This window comes from Phaenicophaeus curvirostris, chromosome 4 (assembly GCF_032191515.1).
Source record: "Phaenicophaeus curvirostris isolate KB17595 chromosome 4, BPBGC_Pcur_1.0, whole genome shotgun sequence".
Lineage (NCBI taxonomy): Eukaryota > Metazoa > Chordata > Aves > Cuculiformes > Cuculidae > Phaenicophaeus > Phaenicophaeus curvirostris.
In genome coordinates this window covers 2,483,103-2,502,598 of record NC_091395.1, presented here as the reverse complement: position 1 = coordinate 2,502,598, position 19,496 = coordinate 2,483,103, and the positions used below count along the sequence as shown (strand labels likewise).

General features: G+C 52.9%; 2 protein-coding genes and 1 long non-coding RNA gene across 9 annotated transcripts in view; 2 read left to right on the top strand and 1 right to left on the bottom strand.

The window, feature by feature from the left end:
• The first annotated feature begins 189 nt into the window (after positions 1 to 189).
• On the top strand, positions 190 to 5,157 carry GSR (glutathione-disulfide reductase). Of its 2 annotated transcripts, XM_069855072.1 has the most exons (13): positions 190 to 336; positions 851 to 877; positions 1,140 to 1,228; positions 1,615 to 1,684; positions 1,858 to 2,005; positions 2,121 to 2,175; positions 2,249 to 2,348; positions 2,844 to 2,930; positions 3,078 to 3,239; positions 4,022 to 4,133; positions 4,214 to 4,345; positions 4,534 to 4,667; positions 4,864 to 5,157. In XM_069855072.1, the coding sequence occupies exons 1-13, from the start codon at positions 211 to 213 to the stop codon at positions 5,011 to 5,013; spliced, it is 1,392 nt and encodes a 463-aa protein (XP_069711173.1). In that variant the 5' UTR covers positions 190 to 210; the 3' UTR covers positions 5,014 to 5,157. The 2 variants fall into 2 exon arrangements, with proteins under 2 accessions (XP_069711173.1, XP_069711174.1); XM_069855073.1 differs by lacking the exon at positions 4,214 to 4,345.
• An 861-nt stretch (positions 5,158 to 6,018) lies between these two features.
• Positions 6,019 to 14,800, top strand: LOC138719730 (uncharacterized). 6 transcript variants are annotated; one of them, XR_011337282.1, is made up of 8 exons: positions 6,019 to 6,081; positions 6,579 to 7,079; positions 7,800 to 8,157; positions 8,567 to 8,824; positions 9,738 to 10,260; positions 10,387 to 10,549; positions 11,530 to 11,648; positions 14,646 to 14,800. It is a non-coding gene; the product is annotated as an uncharacterized lncRNA (long non-coding RNA). The 6 variants fall into 6 exon arrangements; XR_011337280.1 differs by lacking the exon at positions 14,646 to 14,800 and having other exon boundaries at positions 7,800 to 8,153; positions 11,530 to 12,842; XR_011337281.1 differs by lacking the exon at positions 14,646 to 14,800 and having other exon boundaries at positions 9,738 to 9,823; positions 11,530 to 12,842.
• FRAS1 (Fraser extracellular matrix complex subunit 1) overlaps positions 7,722 to 19,496 on the bottom strand; it is a 150,618-nt gene continuing 138,843 nt past the window's right edge. The window contains exons 60-73 of the mRNA XM_069855071.1: positions 18,841 to 19,041; positions 17,542 to 17,729; positions 17,090 to 17,365; positions 16,039 to 16,271; positions 15,798 to 15,958; positions 14,794 to 15,008; positions 13,396 to 13,546; positions 13,149 to 13,256; positions 12,822 to 12,981; positions 11,850 to 11,966; positions 11,243 to 11,409; positions 10,725 to 10,930; positions 9,832 to 9,978; positions 7,722 to 8,917 (exon numbers count right to left, since the gene is read on the bottom strand). Coding sequence (XP_069711172.1) covers positions 8,333 to 8,917; positions 9,832 to 9,978; positions 10,725 to 10,930; positions 11,243 to 11,409; positions 11,850 to 11,966; positions 12,822 to 12,981; positions 13,149 to 13,256; positions 13,396 to 13,546; positions 14,794 to 15,008; positions 15,798 to 15,958; positions 16,039 to 16,271; positions 17,090 to 17,365; positions 17,542 to 17,729; positions 18,841 to 19,041 — 2,915 coding nt within the window. The 3' untranslated portion in view covers positions 7,722 to 8,332. The remainder of the gene's footprint in view (positions 8,918 to 9,831; positions 9,979 to 10,724; positions 10,931 to 11,242; positions 11,410 to 11,849; positions 11,967 to 12,821; positions 12,982 to 13,148; positions 13,257 to 13,395; positions 13,547 to 14,793; positions 15,009 to 15,797; positions 15,959 to 16,038; positions 16,272 to 17,089; positions 17,366 to 17,541; positions 17,730 to 18,840; positions 19,042 to 19,496) is intronic.

The window sequence follows — 19,496 nt, the reverse complement described above, 5'->3', positions numbered from 1 at the left end:
GGCCTGTGATGATAGGGGGCGTGACCTATGGGATGGGGGCGTGGTTTATCGCATCGGAGGCGTGGCCTATCGCTTTGGGGGCGTGGTCTATTGTGTTAAGAGGCGTGGTCTGTTCGTAGGGGGCGTGGTTTCATGGTTAAGCGTCAATGGGCGTGCTCTGAAGGGGACGTGGCCTCCGGTGGGAGGCGTGGCCTCCCCGGTGCTGGTACGATGGCGGCGGCTTACGAGCTGCTGGTGCTTGGCGGAGGGTCCGGTGGGCTGGCCGGGGCCCGGCGGGCGGCCGAGCTGGGGGCCCGGGTTGCCCTGGTGGAGCCTCTTCGCTTCGGCGGCACCTGCGTGAGTCGCGCGGCTGATTTTCTTGCTCTCCTCAGTGCTTCTCCCCAGGGCTCGCAGCACGGCCGCTGTGACCTGGCTGCGGGCAGGGCGAGCTCCTAAAAGGCAGAAAAAACTTTGCGTCTTCCTCGCAGGAGCCGGGGCGCGCCGTAATTCCGTGCTTCACCTGCATTCCCACTGAAAAAGTTGCCATACGTGGGCCAGAAGCGCAGGAAAGGGCTAGCAAACTCCGTTCGCTGAGTAAATCTCTTTTAAGATGGGAAAGAAAACAACCTTGTGTTTGAAACCACGAACCTTCCATGTTCGCCTTTAAGGAAGTGAGGGATAACAGGCAAACCACGGGACCTCAAACACCCAAGGCTGTTGCAGCTCTCTTTTGGCAGAAACCCAAATCCTATTTTTATTTTCCCAGGCAAAAAGCTGGGATTCGGTACCAGCCTGACGCGGGGCGCTCCCCAGAGCATTGCTTTTTAAAAACTAAGCCTTAACACTGAGACTTGCTCTTGTTTCCTTCTAGGTCAATGTTGGGTGTGTGCCAAAGAAGGTAAGGGTGCTTTTGCCACCAGCTCCAGCAGCACCTCGGCCGTGGGTGTGGGTGCCAGCCAGATTCCAGGGAGGTGATGGCAGGGGGGTGTGGGAGGAGGGAGCAGGGGCTTAGAGTGTATTGAGCCATCGAGATGCCATAAAGCACTCAGGCTTTTGTCTCGTTGGCCGCTCCAGGCAGCGATGAGGCATTAGGAAACATGGCAGGAGTTTTACCAAGTCAAACCAGTCTTCCTGAGCTGACTTGTGGTTTGTGTGTGCAGGTGATGTGGAATGCAGCGGTCCACGCAGAGTTCATCCACGACCACGCTGACTATGGCTTTGAAACACCCAGCATCAAGTTCAACTGGAGGTAAGTATGGGAAGAGCTGGTTGGAAACGAGCATCTCCTGCTGCGTGTCCCACCAGGAGCAGCCACAGGTCAGCGCCCATGGATTGTTGTCCATCCTGAAGACATCCCTTTCCGCTTTGAGGCTACTCTTAGGTTCATGCTGAGATAGTCGTGCAAATGGGGTTCTGGCTGTATTTTGGAAAGGAGTGGTAGCAAACCAGCTGTGGGAAGAGATTCTGGAAAAGAGAGGTTCAGGGAAGGCAGGCACAAAACCCTCACTTCGGTGGGGAAGGCTGCTGTCAGCTGGGTAACTCAGAGCCCTACATTTGAAAGGGATTGAGTTGTTTTTTGCTGAGCTCTGTGGGTTCATTTGCTCATGGTGACTATAAACACTTGCTCTGTTCCAGAACCATTAAAGAGAAGCGTGATGCTTATGTGAGGCGCCTGAATGAGATCTATGAGAATAACCTGAAAAAGGTAAGTATGTGTTTATCCCACAAGCTCAGGGGGGGAGCGGGCTCTGCTGGATTTTTAGCCACTTTTTCTAGCCTTAATGAGCATCCTGTTCTTTAACTCTGCGAATCCTAGCTCTGTTAGCTGGTTCCCACACTTTCTCCAGCTGTTAATCCCATGACTGTTGCTCCCGTAAGGCTCATGTCGACATCATTCGGGGCTATGGAAGGTTTACTGTCGATCCCAAACCTACTGTCGAAGTGAATGGGAAAAAGTACACGGCTCCTCACATCCTTATAGCCACGGGTGGACACCCATCCGTCCCTCCCGACAGCAAAATTCCTGGTGAGCCTGACAAAATTCCCCAGGGTGCCTAGAGAGAGGTCTGCCAAAGCAAAGCATGTCTGGGGAAGCGGGAACCAGGGATGGCGAGGGATGCGAAAGGGGCTCTGCTTTGCAGGTGCCAGCCTGGGGATCACCAGCGACGGCTTCTTCGAACTGGAGGAGCTGCCCAGGTAAGGCAGGGCTCACCCCATCAGGTGCCGTTGGCTCTGCTCGCCTGCCCACGGTCTCATCTCTCCTTTGCAGGCGCAGTGTTATTGTTGGCGCCGGCTACATTGCAGTGGAAATTGCAGGGATCCTTTCCACACTGGGCTCAAAGTCCTCTCTGCTGATCCGCCAAGACAAGGTAGTGACACCGGCCGGTCCCTGCATCTCAGCCTGCTGGGGCCGCTGCTGTTGGAGCAGAATGGACGCGGGGAGGTTGTTTTTTTGCAAGCCCCCTCGAGCTTGTAAAGGAGGGTCTGAGTCAGCACAAGATCAGGAGGTGGAAATGGCATTAGGCTGGTGTAAAGGGATGGGTTGGCGCGGATGGAGTGTGAGAGAAAGAGCGTTGATACGCTGCCAGCTGCGTTTCAACAGCACCAGCCCACTCACCCAGCATTACTGGAGCTGTGCCTGCCACTGTACCCATTCCTTGAGATTTATTTCAAGTCATGACTTGAAAGAATTAAAAAAAACACTGTTAAAGGGAAAACAAACTGAAGAGAACTTTATCATTAACCAGAAGCTCCTCAAAGCTCCCTGGGCCTGGGTGGGGCATGAACACAGGGTGGATGGGGCTGCCAGGCAGTGTCTTCGCCTCCAGCCCCTCATCTGACGGGGCTGGTGGCTCCCTGCCCAGGTCCTGAGGACCTTTGACTGCATGATCAGCTCAAACTGCACCCAGGAGCTGGAGAACACCGGGGTGGATGTCTGGAAGCACACGCAGGTAGGAGTGTGCTGAGCAGCCCAGTGGCTTTTCCCATCCCTCTTGGTGTGTGGGGCTGGTTGTTTGGACACCGCTGGCCCTGTGGTGCGGTCGCAAGGCAAAAACCATCGGCACCTTCTGCCCCCTGGCTTCTGTTTTTCCCCACAGGTCAAGACGGTCACCAAGTCTCCACAGGGGCTGCTGGATGTGACAGTGACCTCCTCGGTGCCCGGCCACAAGCCAGTGGAGGGAGTGATCCGGGATGTGGACTGCCTGCTGTGGGCTATCGGACGGGAGCCCAACACCGAGCAGCTTTGCCTGGACCAAGTGGTGAGCTGGCAGCATGTGTGCTGGCAGGTCTTTGGGGTTCCCTGGGTCTCTGGAACTGGCCACGGGATGGTGTTCCCACTGCTTGCTACCAGCTGGGAACACAGCGACCACAAGCAGAGGTTGCCCATGGGCATCATGTATCAGAAACGGTGTGACCAGCAGGTCCAGGGAGGTTCTTCTCCCTCTGTACTCGGCACTGGTGAGACCGCTCCTCGAATCCTGTGTTCAGTTCTGGGCCCCTCACCACAAGAAGGATGTTGAGGCTCTGGAGCGAGTCCAGAGAAGAGCAACAAAGCTGGTGAGGGGGCTGGAGAACAGGCCTTATGAGGAGCGGCTGAGAGAGCTGGGGGTGTTTAGCCTGGAGAAGAGGAGACTGAGGGGAGACCTCATTGCTCTCTACAGCTACCTGAAAGGAGGTTGTGGAGAGGAGGGTGCTGGCCTCTTCTCCCAAGTGACAGGGGACAGGACGAGAGGGAATGGCCTCAAGCTCCGCCAGGGGAGGTTTAGGCTGGACATTAGGAAAAAATTCTTCACAGAAGGGGTCACTGGGCACTGGAACAGGCTGCCCAGGGAGGGGGTTGAGTCACCTTTCCTGGAGGGGTTTAAGGCACGGGTGGACGAGGTGCTAAGGGGCATGGGTTAGTGTTTGATAGGAATGGTTGGACTCGAAGATCCGGTGGGTCTGTTCCAACCTGGTTGTTCTATGATTCTGTGATTCTGTGATCAGTGGCAGCGTGTCTCATCTGGGATACGTGCCAAAGCAGCCACCATTTCCCTGGCAGGGCGTGCAGGTAGACGCCAAGGGCCACGTGGTGGTGGACGAGTACCAGAACACCACTAGGAAAGGGATCTATGCTGTCGGGGACGTCTGTGGGAGAGCCCTCCTCACCCCAGGTATCGCTGCCAGGCCCCCTCTCTGCAGCCCCTCACCCCTGCACTGCGCCGTGGCTCAGGCTCCGCGTCCCTCTCCGCAGTGGCCATTGCGGCTGGCAGGAAGCTGGCGCACAGGCTCTTTGAGCCCAAGGAGGACTCCAGGCTGGACTACCGTGACATCCCCACCGTCGTCTTCAGCCATCCCCCCATCGGCACCGTGGGCCTCACCGAAGGTGGGGACTGACAGGGCGCGGGTGGGCAAAGAGGGGGGACGTTGTGGCTCAGAGCTGTTGGTTTGATGCTCAAGGATTTAACCTCCAGCAAGCAGTCTGAGCCTTGAAAAATGTGCTTTGACTCCCTCTTTATAAACGCCTTGTGTGTATGGTTTATCCGCCTGACCTATGTGCCTTGTCTTCTGCAGATGAAGCTGTGGCCACATATGGAAGGGAGAATGTGAAGATCTACAGCACGTCTTTCACCCCCATGTACTACGCCGTCACCAAGAGGAAGGTGAAGTGTGTGATGAAGCTGGTGTGCGCTGGCAAGGAAGAGAAGGTGCGTGGTGGGGGAGCAGGGGGGACAACTGGATGCTGCAGAGCGTTGGGGACCACAGCTGGCTGTCCTCTTATCCCTGTGTGGTTGGTTCTGACCTGCCCAGACCAGGTTTTGAGCTGTAATCTAGTTCCTGCAGCACTAGGCCTGAATTACACTGGTTGTGGGTCCCATCTGGCTTCTTGCTTCTTCCCCAAAGGTGGTGGGATTGCACATGCAAGGGCTGGGCTGTGATGAAATGCTGCAGGGCTTTGCCGTGGCCATCAAAATGGGGGCCACCAAGGCTGACCTGGACAACACCGTCGCCATTCACCCCACTTCTGCTGAGGAGCTGGTGACACTGCGCTGAGGCAGGGGGCACAGGCAGCCTCAGGGGTGGCAGCCACAGCTTTTGTATCTCTTAAAAAATGGCTTAATATCCAGTGGTTGCTCTGCAGCGTGCCTGTAAAGGCAGCGTGGCTTGCTTTGGAATGGAAAATAAATACAGTGATGCTGGCAAGCCCCTGTCTTGCCGTGTGTGGTGCCCAGCGAAGAGGGTGGTGCTCCCTCAGCACAATTCAGAGGAATTCTGCTAGTGTCCAGGCTCCTCCTCTGCTGCGCTTGCGGGGCTGAATCCCCCACAGAGAGTGTGGGTTGGGGGCTGAGCTCTCCACAGAGGGGAGCCCACCAGTCTCATTCGGCCGCTTTGGGGAGGGGCTCACAGCAGAGCCTTGCTGTTTGTGCGGCCTCAGACAGGGCTCATTTATGCAATTTAGAGTTTTGGAAATGGAGACTTAGATCCTGCAGTGCTCAGTATGAAGCCGGGGTCAGTTTAGGGCTGGGAAACAGAGACCAAGACCTGCGTTTGGGGCTGAAGAACACACATCTGCACACCTGGGCTTAAAGCCCGGGTCACCGGGGTAGCATTAGGGCTCGGAAACACAAGCCCGGGGTTCGGTGTTTGGAACAATGAGCCCGAGCCGTGGCTGCCAAGGCTGGGCCCGGGGCCAGCCGCAGCTCGCCGGGAGGGAGCCGGGGCTCGGAGACAGACCCGGTCCCCGGGCGCGGGCCCGACCCGCAACCCTCCTCGGGGCCCCGGCCTTCACGCGGGGCACGCGGCACCGGGCCCAGCTCCTCCCGCGACCGGAGGCGGCTCCGCCGGGAACCGGAACTTCCGCCGCCGCCGGAAGTGGGGTGGGGCCGCGGAGCGCATGCGCAGAGGTGACGGGCCGGATAGTGGCTCAATGCGCATGCGCGGCATCTCACACATGCGCAGTAGGCGGGGGTGGTGGGGGGCGCGCGAGGCGGGGCGGAGGCCATTTTAGGCGCGCCGGCCGCCGTCCTCCCCTCCTTTTCCGGTTCCTTCTCGCTTCCGGTTCCGGCGTCATGGCGGCGGCTGCAGAGGAGCGACGCTCCCCGGCCGAGCCCGGGGACTGGGGTGAGTGTCGGCGCTTCCCCGCGGCTCCCGGCGCCCCCTGCCCAGCCCGCGAGGCAGGGAGCCGCTCGGCAGTGCGGCCTGGGCCGGAGCTCGAGGCCGCCGAGCAGGGACCGCGCCGGGGCTCACGTGCGGGGCCTGGGGGCCGCTTCGGAGCCTGCACCCAGCGCTGGGGTCCCGCCCGGGCTCCGGGGCTGCTCCTGGGGGTGGGATCAGAGCTGGGTTTGAGCTCCAGGCACTGTGGTTAGAGGTGGGTCCGGGAGGTGGGGTCCCACCCGGGCTCTGGGGCTGTTCCCGGGGCGGGGCCGCGCAGGCCCCCCCCCCAGAGTGGGAATCGGATCTAAAAAGCCATCAATGCTGGTACAAAACATCGCAGGAGCTGACAGGCTCTGGGGCGAAAAGCGCTTTTCCCCACTTTTTTATTCATTGTGTGAATCGAGAACTGTTTAAGTGATTGTAAAAAAAACAATTAGTCATTATGTGTGTTCATATTTATATAGGAACTGGCCAAAGCCAAGGTCACAGGAACCAGCACCAGCTGTGAGGGGCAGGACACAGAGTTATCAATGAACTGGAATGAGCCAGAGCCGCAAACTGGAACTGGGAATCTGCTGTCAGCAACTGGAAGCAGCAAAGCTGAGCTGGGACCTCATAAACAGGAGCAGAAACAGAACAGGAGCAATAGCAATGAGCTGAAGCAGAGATGAAGTGAAGCTGCAAACAAACTGCACCATCTATGAGCCAGAGCAGAAACAAACAGGACTGGTAAATGAGCTGGACCAGAAACAAAATGGGGGCAGAAACAACCAACCTGAAGCTGCAAAGGAGCTGGAGCCGCAGCGATCCATGAGCTGCAGCAAAATGGAGCCTCTGTGAGCTGGACCTGAAGCCAGAGCAGAAGCAAATGAACTGGAGCCATGTAGGAGCTGGACTTGGAAGAACCTAGAGCTCAAACCAAGGAGACTCACACATGGAGCTGGACACAAGAGAGGCCCAAACAAGTGAGTAGTAGTGATGCAGTGTCTCGAGGTTGTTGTGGGCAGGGTGGGCCCCAGCCAGTCTCTTTACTCTGCATCTCATGCAGGTTCTGGCATGGCTGGATCTCCTCTCTCTGTCCCTGCACAGGGAGAAAGGAGAGGTGATCAGCTCCTGGCGGTGCAGCCTGGCCCCTGCTTTGGGCAGCAGCTCCCTTGAGCCATGCACCCATGACGTGAGGGAAGGGAGAAATGGGAATAGGACACTAGAAACACCCTGTTTCTCCCAGGGAGAGCAGGCCAGCGGCAGGATCTGGCTAAAAGCCCCCCCGCCAGCCCAAAGGGCCACACTCTAGCACCCACAGAGCGCTGCCCCACTGCTGCCAGCACCCTTCCTTCTCCCAGGTGCCCTGTGGGGAGCCCCATCGGGCTTCAGCACCCGCTTTCTTGGTCCTTCAGTGCCCTGCTGGCAGGAGCGGGGCACAGACCCACCCTAGAGGCCGCTGCACCCTGGGGCACAGCAGCCCCATGGGCCCCTGGCGGCCCCAGATGGGAACTGCAGGCTCTGCCCCCCATCCCCGTGTTGCCCCCTACCCTCTCCCAGGGGCTCCCCCCGCACCTGGGGGCTGAAGGAGGGAAAAAGACACCCCGGACAGGCTTGTGTCAGGTTTACACTCAGACTTTACTCTGTGGGACGGTTCACACCCACATGACAACACGTGTCCCCGCCACCCCTCCCCGTGCCAGCGTCCCCCCCAGCGCTGAGTCTGGAGGCAGCTGGCTTTGCTGCAGGTTTTTCTTCACTGGAAGCAGCAAAGCCCGGGGACTGACCCTGGCGACGCCGCTTCAAGGGGAGGGTCCCTGCGTGCTGCCCCGGCGGGAGCAGAGCCGGCCCTGGGTGCTGGGGTGGGGACGATAGCTCCGCGTGGCCCCAGCCCTGCTCTCTGCGCTGTGGAGCTGCCGGGCTCCTCCGGGAGCGGCAGAGCCAGAGGAGGATGGATCTCGGATGGAGAAAGGGGCACGCCCTGCCCGGCCGGAGGAGGATGGAGGTGCAGATGAAGAAGGCTGCAGTGCCTGCCCAGCCAGATCCTGCAGGGACGTGTGAGTAAGTAGCTCAGGCAGGAGAGCTGGGCTGGAGCCACTCCTCCTCCTCTTCGGAGTATAAAAATAGCTGCATGACTTCTTTTAGCTTTTCCTTTTTGGCTTTTTAGCCTTTTTTTTTTTTAAACTTTTTTTTTCGATTTATAAAAAGCTGTTACCAAACCAAAGCACGTGCTCCATTAAACTTCTGTTCCGTCGTGCAAATTGCTGTGGACTTTGACTTCCAAGTTCACCTGCTTCACTTTCCTGCCCTTCCCCTCGCAGACACCCCCTGTCTCCCTCAATATATTAATGTTCCTCACGGTACAATACTGCCTGTCCAGCACCTTCCCAGTGCCCCGGGGCAGCTCCACCTTGGTGTTGAGGGGATGCTCCTCGGGGGCGGCTCTGGCAGCCTCCTGCTTTCTCCGCAGCTTCAGGCACTTCCGAGTGAGGAGACAGACGCCAACCAGCACCAGCAGGAGCAGGGTGATGGCAGCGAAGGCGCTCCCCACAGAAGCTCCTGTTTGAGATAAGGAGGCTGCGACGGCGGCTTCCTCCCTCTCCAAGATCAGTGACTTCATGTTGGTGCCGTTCTTGACCTGGTCGCCCTCGTTGTCGTAGATCAAGGAGTCATCCAGCATCAGCCTCCCCCTGCTGTCAACCAAGTCCCGGCGGCTGCGTCTCCAGCGGTGAGTGAGGGATCTCTGGACGCGAGGCCCTGCCATGCTCTCGGGGCCGATCACGTAGATAACCTGAAGGTACCACTGGTGTCCAGCTTCCACCTTTGGGAAAGGGGAGACAGGCACACAGAAAATTTTACCCACAGCTTTCAAACTAAGCGATTTTGTTATGTGAAGAGAGAGCTGGCTGCATTTTTTGGCCTTTCTTAACTCATGCAAACATCAACAGAAAAGCTCAGTGTGTTTTTAGGAGCTCCTGCAAGAATATTTATCACTCAGTGAGGTGCTTGGTCTTACTGCCTGTCTTTGGCAACTGCAATAACTAATTCAGGAACATTAATAATATGTTTTTAAAGAGCTGCTTTCCTGCATGCTTTGGAAAAAAAAAATCACAAGAATTAATCCCTCATCCCCATTTTCTGTGCTGAAATTTGCTTCTGAACTGGCTCCACTGTTAATTCATGGAACCATCCTAGCAATGCCCAGAAGCCCCCTCAGCAGACAGAGGTCACTGAGTAACAAGAGGGCCTCTCTGCGAGGGACAAAAAGGCCTAGAAATCAGGATATAGAATTCTACCCTCAAGTGAGAGCTTCCTCTGTGCCCCTCCTGTTTCTGCTCTGATCTGCTTGACTCCTCCGAGTCTCACAGAGAGGAACTGCAACCAGAGGTTGCCTGCCCCTGGACTTGGGAAGGGGCGTGGGGAGCTTTGAGCTGTTGCTGCCTTGCTCCAGTGCTGAACAGAGACTGATTTCTCACTTTACATTTACACCTGGGAAAATCAAGATTTTGCTACAGTATGATCTCCAGATGTTGACAATCAGGTTTATGTGAGGCCACCTCGCTCCACAGAGAACACCGCACATCAGAGAAGTTGGTTGTTAAACTGAAAGACTGACCCTAGCGTGAATTTTGCTTCTCTAGGCACTGCTGGGCCCAGAGCCAACGATTCACAAAGTATCTGGGACATCCCGCATGGTGAAGTTAGTTCTGAGCTACCGCTATCCTTGGTATGTACCTTGTAGAGAGCATCCACCTTGAGAGTAAATCCATCAACTCCAGGCATGCTGCTCACAGAATGAAACTCGGACAGTTCGGAAGCAAAGTGGGCATCAAAAGGCACATCGTGGAAATACTTATCCGTCACTTCCGGTTGGTTTCGGTCCTAGAAATCAGAGAAGTGTTATGAAGAGGAGTGCACGCTGTCATCTTTCCACAGGGAGCCAGGTCGCTAAGTAATCCCTGCGTCCTGCTACAGAAACTGCATCCAAATGCCCCTCTCACATCTACGTGTGGCCATGGATGTTTCTTTAGACACACAGGTTACAGCACAGAACGTATTTATGACCTGGATGCTGGCAGATGTTAACTACAGAGCACGTAAGGAGGGCTGACTGCATCTTGAACTAATAATAGATTCCATACTAGGACTGTTTCTGTGTAACTGGTAAATGCATCTCCCAGTCCCGTCAATCCCAAGCTGTAGTATAAGCAAAAATTGAGGGAAATGTTAAAAGCTTGGTTCATCACTTCTTTTTCTTCCTAATTTGCGGTTTGTGGGGTTTTTTTTCAGACTAAGAAATACCTGTGGATAAAGACTGATGGAAGACTGATTTGGTCTTCGAGGTTAGACCTGTCTGCCCTATATGGCAAAAAATCCACCCTGTCTTGCTTCTCATCCCTTTGCGCTCGGGGAAGAAAAAAAAATAAACAGAAAGCAGAGGACGGTTTTGCAGGTCAGTACTTCAAACCCTCACAGACAAAGGAAGTGCTCAGTAGAGGTGCCCCCCTTCATTCCAGTTCCACTTTTCTGCAGCAGCACAAAGGCAGAGGTGGCTGGGAGGGTGGCAGGGTTTGCTTGAAGACAGGGTTCGCTGGACAGGGTGGTTTTGTCCATAGCAGAAAACTTACCAGGAGGAGAAATCGGTGTTTGAGGTGCTTGTTGGGTTGGATACAGCCGTACTGGGGCCCCTCGTTATAGACAGTGCCCGTTGGGTCAAAGAAAGGCACGTAGCCATCCTTGCCCGTACACAGATAGACTTTTTCCAGCTGCAGTTTGTAAGCAGCGTTCAGGTTTTGTTCGGGGTTCCAGAGCACACGGCCGTACAGGATCTGCCCTGAGGAGATGGGGAGAGAAACAGCCGGGTTAAATTCTGCAACGAGAGAACCGCCCTCAGGACCAAACGCACCCAACTACCCACGGCTCCGTGGTTTGAAGGGTTTTGATTTGTGGGTCCAGATCACAAAATCCCAAGCCAGAGCACATTCTCATTGTGCTGTTACAGGGCTGCCACATCCCCAAAATGCCACTTGTTGCTGTAAGAAGCAAAGCCAAGTCTGGGCTTACCCTTCCCTTTCAGAGGAACACGAGTTGCGAAGACAAAACGAGGTACAAGCAGAAAGGGAAAGATAAAGAAAAGGAATCGTACCCTTAGAAAAAGCCCCTTTGTAATCCATTTCTGCCAGAGACATTTCAGATTTGGTGGGGTCCATCAGAAACACCTTCTCGTTGTTACAGAGCTGAAACTCTGTGTTTAGGGAGTAGACGACAGGGACCGGGCGGTTTGTCTGCTGGAAGGCAATCGGGATCAGAAATCTAAAATTGGGACAGGAAAGGAAAAAGGAAAGGCTTTGTTTGGATGTGTCTGAAGTTACACAGAGCAGTGACCTACACTGTATGCTCCATCTCTCCTCCCTTCTGCTTTCCTCTTTACAGGCCACCCACCCGTGTTATGGTGGCACCAGCCCGAGATGGCTCATTGCTCCTCACCCTGCCCCAGTTTTCCTCTAATGGTGCAGGGCTCTGCACAACCAGCTCAAGCCTCCTCCCAGCAGGTTTGGATTTCTTTCTGTCGAGGGAGGCTTCACAGGCTTCTGCAGCCCCAAAACTGAAAACCTGAGCCAAGGGGGTTTCCTCCCCTCCTCTTTTCCCTTCCTGCTGCTGTTCTAGCACGTCCCACGGCCACTTGAGCACACAACCAACCTGATTCAGTGGGCTGAAACTGTCCTGCTGCTGTGATGCTGGGGACTCCTTACCTCTCAGGAGCGTGAGCCGTGCAGGGCAGGGGCTTGTCTCCAGGCTCTACCCACGGCTGCGTGGGCTGCACGGTACAGGGGATCAAGAAGATGGTGTACTCTCCGGAGTAATCCTTCCTGGGAACAGACAGGAGACACTGTGCTCACCAAACCAGACTCCGAGCTGTTCACCCAGCTGATGTGTTTGGCAATCATCCACCATTTTCTAATTAATATAAGCAGGCAAAACAAAGTTCATAGCTGGACCTAACCCTTGCCCCACAATGTCATAGAATCACAGAAAGGGCTGGGTTAGAAGGACCCCAAAGCCCATCCAGTTCCACCCCTGCCCTGGGCAGGGACACCTCCCACTGGACTGGGGCGCTCAAAGCCCCATCCAGCCTGGCCTTGAACACCATGTCTGTCTGCTCCAGCAGTCACAGGAGGGGCAAATGTGACCTGCAGTGTTTAATTTGACCCTCTGTGCAAGGAGCGCTGACTGTAAGAAAAAAGTCACACACAGAACTAATAATAAAAAGGAGTTTTAAAAAAGTGGACCAAATATTTCTAGCTCTTAATATACCCCCACCATGCACATCACTGATTAAGGCAATTGTGGACAGGAAATCCTCCTTTTAACTTGCAGACTGCAAAACAACCTTGCATATATCATCACCTCCAATATTTACCTACCTGTTGGTTAGTTTCTAGACAAATGCATTTACAAGGAGATGAACTGATTCTCCCCTCTACTTCCACCACCAGTAGAGGACTGTTTTCAGCCCTGACAGCGGCTCCACGCGTGCTCTAGCTCTGAGCCCTTGAACAGGGGTGGCCCCTGACTGCTCCACTGGAAGGGCAACAGGGATTGCTCTCTCAGGCTTGGATTTGAAACTGCTCCACTGCTGCTGCTAAATACATGCACATTCTCTCCTTAAGATGAATATTGTGCTGTGGGACGCTGGTGAAGGTGGCTGAACCCACAGTTCTCACCTGTTATAGGAGCTGGTTGCTCTCCAGAGTTGGTAGGGAGAGTCAAAAGTCTGAGCGCTCCACAGCAGCTGGAGGTCAAATTCGATCCCTCCCAAGTGGTCTGGAGTCATTAGAAAAGACTTGACATCCGGCAGGCTGTGGTGCTCCATCACAAAAAGCCCTGGGGTGAGGACAAGGGAATAAGGCAGAGTACGGGGTGACCGCCCGCTTCACACCTCAGCACAGAGAAATTCCTCATGGGAGGAGGGACTGGTTCTGCTACTTGTGATTTCAGACCAGATCTGTATTTGTGCATTGATTCTCTCCTGTCAGGACTAACTCACTCACCTCTGAACTTGGCCTGTGTCTTGAACTCAATAACCAGCCGGCCGTCCTCACGGATGTAGATCCTGATTATCTGCAGCCGGGCTGAGAGAACGCTGTCCGTCTGAATCCCTGCAGCAATAACAAATTCACTAGGGAGGCCACACAGCACGGCTGGGCCTTAGATGGGCTCTGGCAGCCCCATGCAGAAATAAGGGAAAGCCAAGAGGGAACCAATCCTCCCGTACCCCTTTGAACGCCTCGGACCTACCCGTCCTCCAGAGAACGGTATCATAGAAAAAGGAGAACTCCATCTCCGTGTGATGCTCGAGGGAAGCCCAGCCTCGCGGTGCCGTCACGTAAATATAGGACACGTAGAGTGGGACGTGGACTGTTAAGAAGGACTGAGCAGAATCCCGCACCTGTCAATAAAACCCAAAAAAGGGGGTCAGGCACCTTCCCAAGGAAAAACAGCAGCCCGAACTCACAGCTCCCGCTGCATTCACATTCTGCTCTGCAAACAGAGGAAAAAAGCCAGAGCACGTGCAATGTAAGACTGCCTTTTAGTTCTGGACTGTGGATGTCCTGACCACAGAGAGGACAGTGTGGGGACAGAGTATTCCTAAAGCAATATGATGTCATTGCTCCATAAAGACTGAGCAGCACTAGTAAACAATTCACTGATTCAGAAATAAGTTCATGCTGGGCTGCTCTTGGAAAACTAACAAGCTAAAGCAGTGGGTACATTACATAAGGAGCTGTGGACACAACTTCACCTCAATCCCCCCCTAGTTTCCTATTCCTTGAGCTTAAAATAAGCAATTCTGCTTGCTAAGAGTATCTGAAATACCACAGCTCTCCGGCTATATATTATATTTATTATCTGCAGAGCACAGGTTGTATTCAGTGAGCCCCTGAGAGAGCTCAGAGAGACGTTCCAGGCTGGTCGGTGCTAGTCTTCACGTACTGAATTATGCAGTTGTTCAGTCCAAGTGGCTTCTCCAGATTTCTGCATATAACTTGAGCTATAAACGGAAAGTTAATAAAGTATTCCTGACTGGCAGGAATCAAAAGAGATGCTGTTGGCCGTAACATTCTGAATTTAACACAAGAATGTAATGTAGATGAGATGAATATTCACATGAGTGAGATCCATCCATGAGAGGGCAGCAAGACACATCCAGTAGTGAAAGACACTATTTTAAAGAATAATATTCTTGGCTTTTGGTCTGCCAGCTGGTTAATTAAGAAATTAATTAAAAACTGCCATGACCTCACTCCACTGAGGAGTATAAACTAATACGTTCTTTGCTCTCTTCTTCGCTCATTCATTTTGGCTAAGAATACGGTCAAATTGTAAAAGAACAGAGCACAGGTGAGAATGTTTTGTATTTCCAGTACATCCTTATATGTAAAAAAAATACTTTACAGGTGCTCTCAAGATTAAGAGAATAAAACCTATGTTGCCCCAAGCAAAATAAATGCATTAAACGCATTTCACAATGCACTGGTCTCTTCTAGGTAACAGAGGGACTAAACCCAGCCTCTGGTTGTACAGAGCAGAGCAGTAACCATACCCAGCAAATATTCATGAACACGAAGTGGAGCTTTGCCTAAGAACGGAGAAAGATCTTGATCGTGTGTCAGACTTTTGGATACGGGATCTCACCTGGAAGTCAGCAGTGACAGAGCCTCCGCAGACATCAATTAATTCAGTCATGTCGTAGTAAGCATCGAAAGTCCAAATGCAGCTCTTCAGGTTGAGGTGCTTATAGAGCTGGATCGTCTTTGGCTCTCGCACTGTGGGGTCAAACTGGTAAGGGCGGTCGTAGCCAGGGCCGAGAACAATGCTGTCGTAGGTCACTTCATCCAGAAACCCTGCTTCTGGGATTAAGAGACATCAGGACATGGGTCACTCCAGGTTTTAAAGAGCTTGAGGCCAAGTACTGAGGTCCCATTTCACTCTCAGATGATGTCAGTGACTTTTATAATATTAGGGACATACGGGCTCCTCTCCCGTCGTTATCCGAAAGGTTAAACTGAAAATACACAGGTCTTCATAGGGGAAGGTGTCATAGGAATAGGGCAAGAATCCTAAAAGCAAACTTATGAACATATTAATTAAAGGTTCTAGTTAAACTTTAAGAAACGCAGAGTGGCTTGTGTATGGAATGAACAGAATGAAGCTCAACAGCCCCCTGCTCACCACGGAACAAGCACAAACCACTTTACCCTGGGTATCAGAGACACAAACTGCCTTTTAAATTCAGCTCTTGCATTTACTTCAGCCATGAATTTGCTTTTGCTGGTTCTTGTTGCCACATGGGAGACCTCAGTGACACAGACAGAGCGATCCACTTCCCGTAGATCCCTCTTTAACCTCATGAATATCGCAAGACAGATTGGAAAAGCAAAAAATCACCAGCATGGTGTGAACATAAAACCTCCTCAAACAGAGTGATGCTGCTTAACCCCTTTATCTTTTAAATGTTCCCATGCATCGCATCCCATCTTCAACAGAGCAACTCTGCTCACTGCTGTTAGTATAGGAAGATTAATTATTATTTACATGATGTCAAGAGAGCTCAAAGGAAGACAGAGCTTCCTCTGCATTTATTTACTGGTTTCTCCCTGCTGCCATTTCAGAAAACACAAGTTGGCTTTGAAAATTACCTGAGATGCCTCGGAGGTCTCTGATGGTGACCAGGTTTGAGCAGACGTGCTGGTGCCTGTAGATTGACTCGGAGAGAAGGAAATGGAGATTGTGCAGCGGCAGGGTGGAGATGAGGGGCAGCATACCGTCCTGATGGGGGATCTGCACCGAGATGTGGATTCTGGAACAAAGAGTGGATAAGACAGCACTAAAAAGCACCCCTGGCAGGTACGGGAGCTCTCCCCATCTCCAGGCTCATACCTGTTGGGATGTTCCTTATGCTTGACATCCAAGTACTTCAGAGTGGCAATGAACGACTGGGCTTGGAAACCTCGGGCTGTCCCTGCCACCACCGGCGTGTGACAAATGGCACTGTCTGTGCCGATGGTGACAACGTTGCTTCTCAGGGGGGTGCCCACGTGGCCAGCCTTGTCCACGGCCTTGGCCACACAGCGCACGTGGAACCGCCGGCTGAAGTAAATGCTGTCCAGCACCTGCAGGGAGCGAGGAGGGAGAAACACGCACGTGGGTCAATACACCAGCACTGCAACACCTGACTGAGTAGCAAAATCACAGAATCATAGAACGGGAGGTGCCCTTTTTCCTGGTGTTTTGCTTCCTAAATCTACCCACACACTGGAAGGGAAGAGGGAGCCCAAGCTGTTACAATCTACCAGCCTCCGTATGTCTTCCTGCCACCCAGGATTTACTGAAGGTCTGAGTGCTCACGTGCTCACAGCTACTTCCTACGTCAACAGTGCTTTAGCAGGCTCAGTGAAGAGCAGTGCCAAGCACCCACACGTCTCATGCCAATTCTCAAATCCAAGGAGATTTTAGGTTTAATCCCTATGTAACTGAAGTGCGCACTACCCACTAAAAATGTCTCAGACCCCCGCTCGAGTAGGCATGGTCTAGAAACACACCTGGATGTCTGAGAAGAGCTGAGACATCACAGCTGGGAGCATCTGGGAAGGGCCCTCGCATGAAAACAGTAATTCTATTTATAGGGCAGGACGTGAGCAGCCCAGGGACAGAGACTCTCAGGCCACGCAGAGCAATGCAGCCAGATGAGTGCCTGAAGGAACTGCAGCTCTGACTTGAGCTCTGCCCTTCCTGCCGCTTGAGCAGGATGGAAGGAAAGGGGTCAACCCCACAGCCAGACCCTGGGAACACAGCTCATGTCATTCAGGCACAGCCACGTTTTCACCAAATTTCACGTGAGTGATCACACAGACTGAGAGCTGCCCCAAGCCCTCGCTGACTCACGCCACGTGCTCTTCCAGCTTCGCCATGCTGGTTCCTAGCCTCGTACCTTATGGTTGACGCTAGTGAACGGCGTGTTGTCAGTGATGGTTTCAAAAGGTGACCTGGCTCCGTTTCCATCTGTTGGGGTTGCTACTTCCCAGCTGAACTGTATTGAAGACTGGTTGATCCCAGCCTCGCTGCAGCGTTCCTTCGTGACCACGTACTTGGGGAAGTGAGGGTCGCAAGGAGTGACGCAGATAAGCGGATAGCCTGGCGAAGGAGATTTCTTAGCACCATCCTTGGTCACTTCTTCCACCCGGTCGTAATCAGCCAGCGTGACGACCTGTATGGATGCAAGACAGCAGGATTTGCTTGGGGCTGATAAGAGGGGCAGAAAAGGCAATCCTTCCCACATAGTCCAAGGCTGCTATATAATTTCAGCTCTGGGGTTTTCAATCTGAGGTTTTCAGTCTGTACTTAAAGGGCATTCAATCACATCCATTGCAATGGGCAACTTACCACGGGCGGTGCTGGTAGAATCAGGCTACCTGACGCCTCCTGATCCAGAATAGTCACTATAGCAGTGCTGGTATCTCCCAGAACAGCTTCCACTGGGTCATCTGGACCCAGCACCAGAGAAAAGGACTCATGCCACTCCCGGTCCTCGTTGGACATGATCTCCACCTTAAACATGATGTGGTTAACACCTGTGAAAGAAAATGCAGGAGAAACAAGAGAGAACTTGATTTGTCATCAGAAATTGCTCTTGGGTTCTCATAAAAACCCTGCACAGCTGGTCTAGGCTGTGACTACTGAAACATTATGATGAAATACGCATTATAAATTTTATTTCTGCTCGTTCCTACTAATAACTTAGTTCCTTCCACACAGTAGTCTACTCTATACATAAAACTCCAGCTACGACAACTGATCCAATTGATGAGGTGAGAGATTTACTAGCAGATGCCATCTGAGGATTAATAACGCCTGTCCTATATCAGCCGCCTGAGGTAAAAATCTATGATCCAAAGTACATCCCACCCCTGCTGTTAGCATCTCTGCTTGCTCTCACGCCAGTACGCAGAACTGTTCAGTGAGGGCTTCTTGGTCCAGCAACATCATCTGAGCTGCTGTGTTGGATTCTGAAAGATCTCTGCTGAGACTTACATCCCCTGAGAACCACTTTACTCCTGCCTGCTGGGTGCCAGTGCTTCTTTCTTTGTTCTGATCATCCTTTATTTAACAGTTCAGCCTTTTACAGCCATAGCAGAGTGCAAGGCTGCAGCCCAGAAGAGTCACACTTTAAAAAAGACCACATAGTAAGTGGCCTACGTAAAGTAAAAGACATTATTAAAGAAAGAGAAAAAAATACCTCAAACCAACCAAACCCCAGATCCTTCTTATCCAGCAGGGAACTGTGAAGGGATGAAATGTTGCACACAAGAGAAAACACAGCACTATTTGGCATGGCCTTCCCCCTTTTTGAAAATTCTATTGGGCAGAAGGTCTCAACCTTCTCTCTATCTCCTTAGACACTTACAGTCTCCTCAGTAAAGAGTTCATCACCTCCAGGCTTTCACTCCCCACTCCTTCTGTGATGAGCCCAAGATCAAGCCCCAAATCAAATCTAACCCCCAAAATCTAAAGGTTTATTATGCACTTTAGGAGCAGTTGCATCTGCATTGTGTTGGAAACTTCACGCAAAATTTGTCTTTTTCCAAATCTCCTCAACGTTTCCCTTCAACGCTCCTTTCTTACATGCAAAGAACATCACTGGTCAGGCCACCACCTCCGACCTTCCCTCCAAGGACTCTTTACCTGGGCTGAACTTGAGCATTCGACTCTTGGGATAGTAATCCACTCCAGCCTGAGCCGAGCCATCGCGGGTGCTACAGCGAACTTTCGAGGTCCTGTTCTGGTCCCCTCTCCGGACCACCTTGATATTTAATACAGCAACACCCTCTGGGCCAGGTGGCTCCCGTACTTGGTATGCAGCTTCCTCAAACTCAATGGTGGGTGCTAAAGAAAGACGGGAATTAGGGCAAGAAGGGAGGCAAATCCCCACACACATACTGGGCTACAAATGCACCTCCCAGCCCTGCCTCCCACTGAACTCTGTCCTCAAATCCACGCCACATGATGGTACTAGAGCCCATACTGGCAGTCACGCCAGAGGAACCTGGCATTCCCCTTCTCCCTGACAGATCTCTCCAGGCTGGGACACTGGAGGGAAGGCAACATCTCCCACGGGAAGCACAGCAACTCCCTGTGCAACTACAGGGGAATGGGAAGTGGGGCAAATGGAGGGTTCAAGCCACTGTTATTCAATCTCTTCCTTAAGACCAACCCAATCCACAAAGCCATCACATCAGTGACCTGCACACTGAGCTGTGACCATAGAATCTTAGATGGAAAATTCCTTTAAGCTCATCCAGTCCAACTGTGAGCCCGACCCCACCGTGCCTACTAAATCA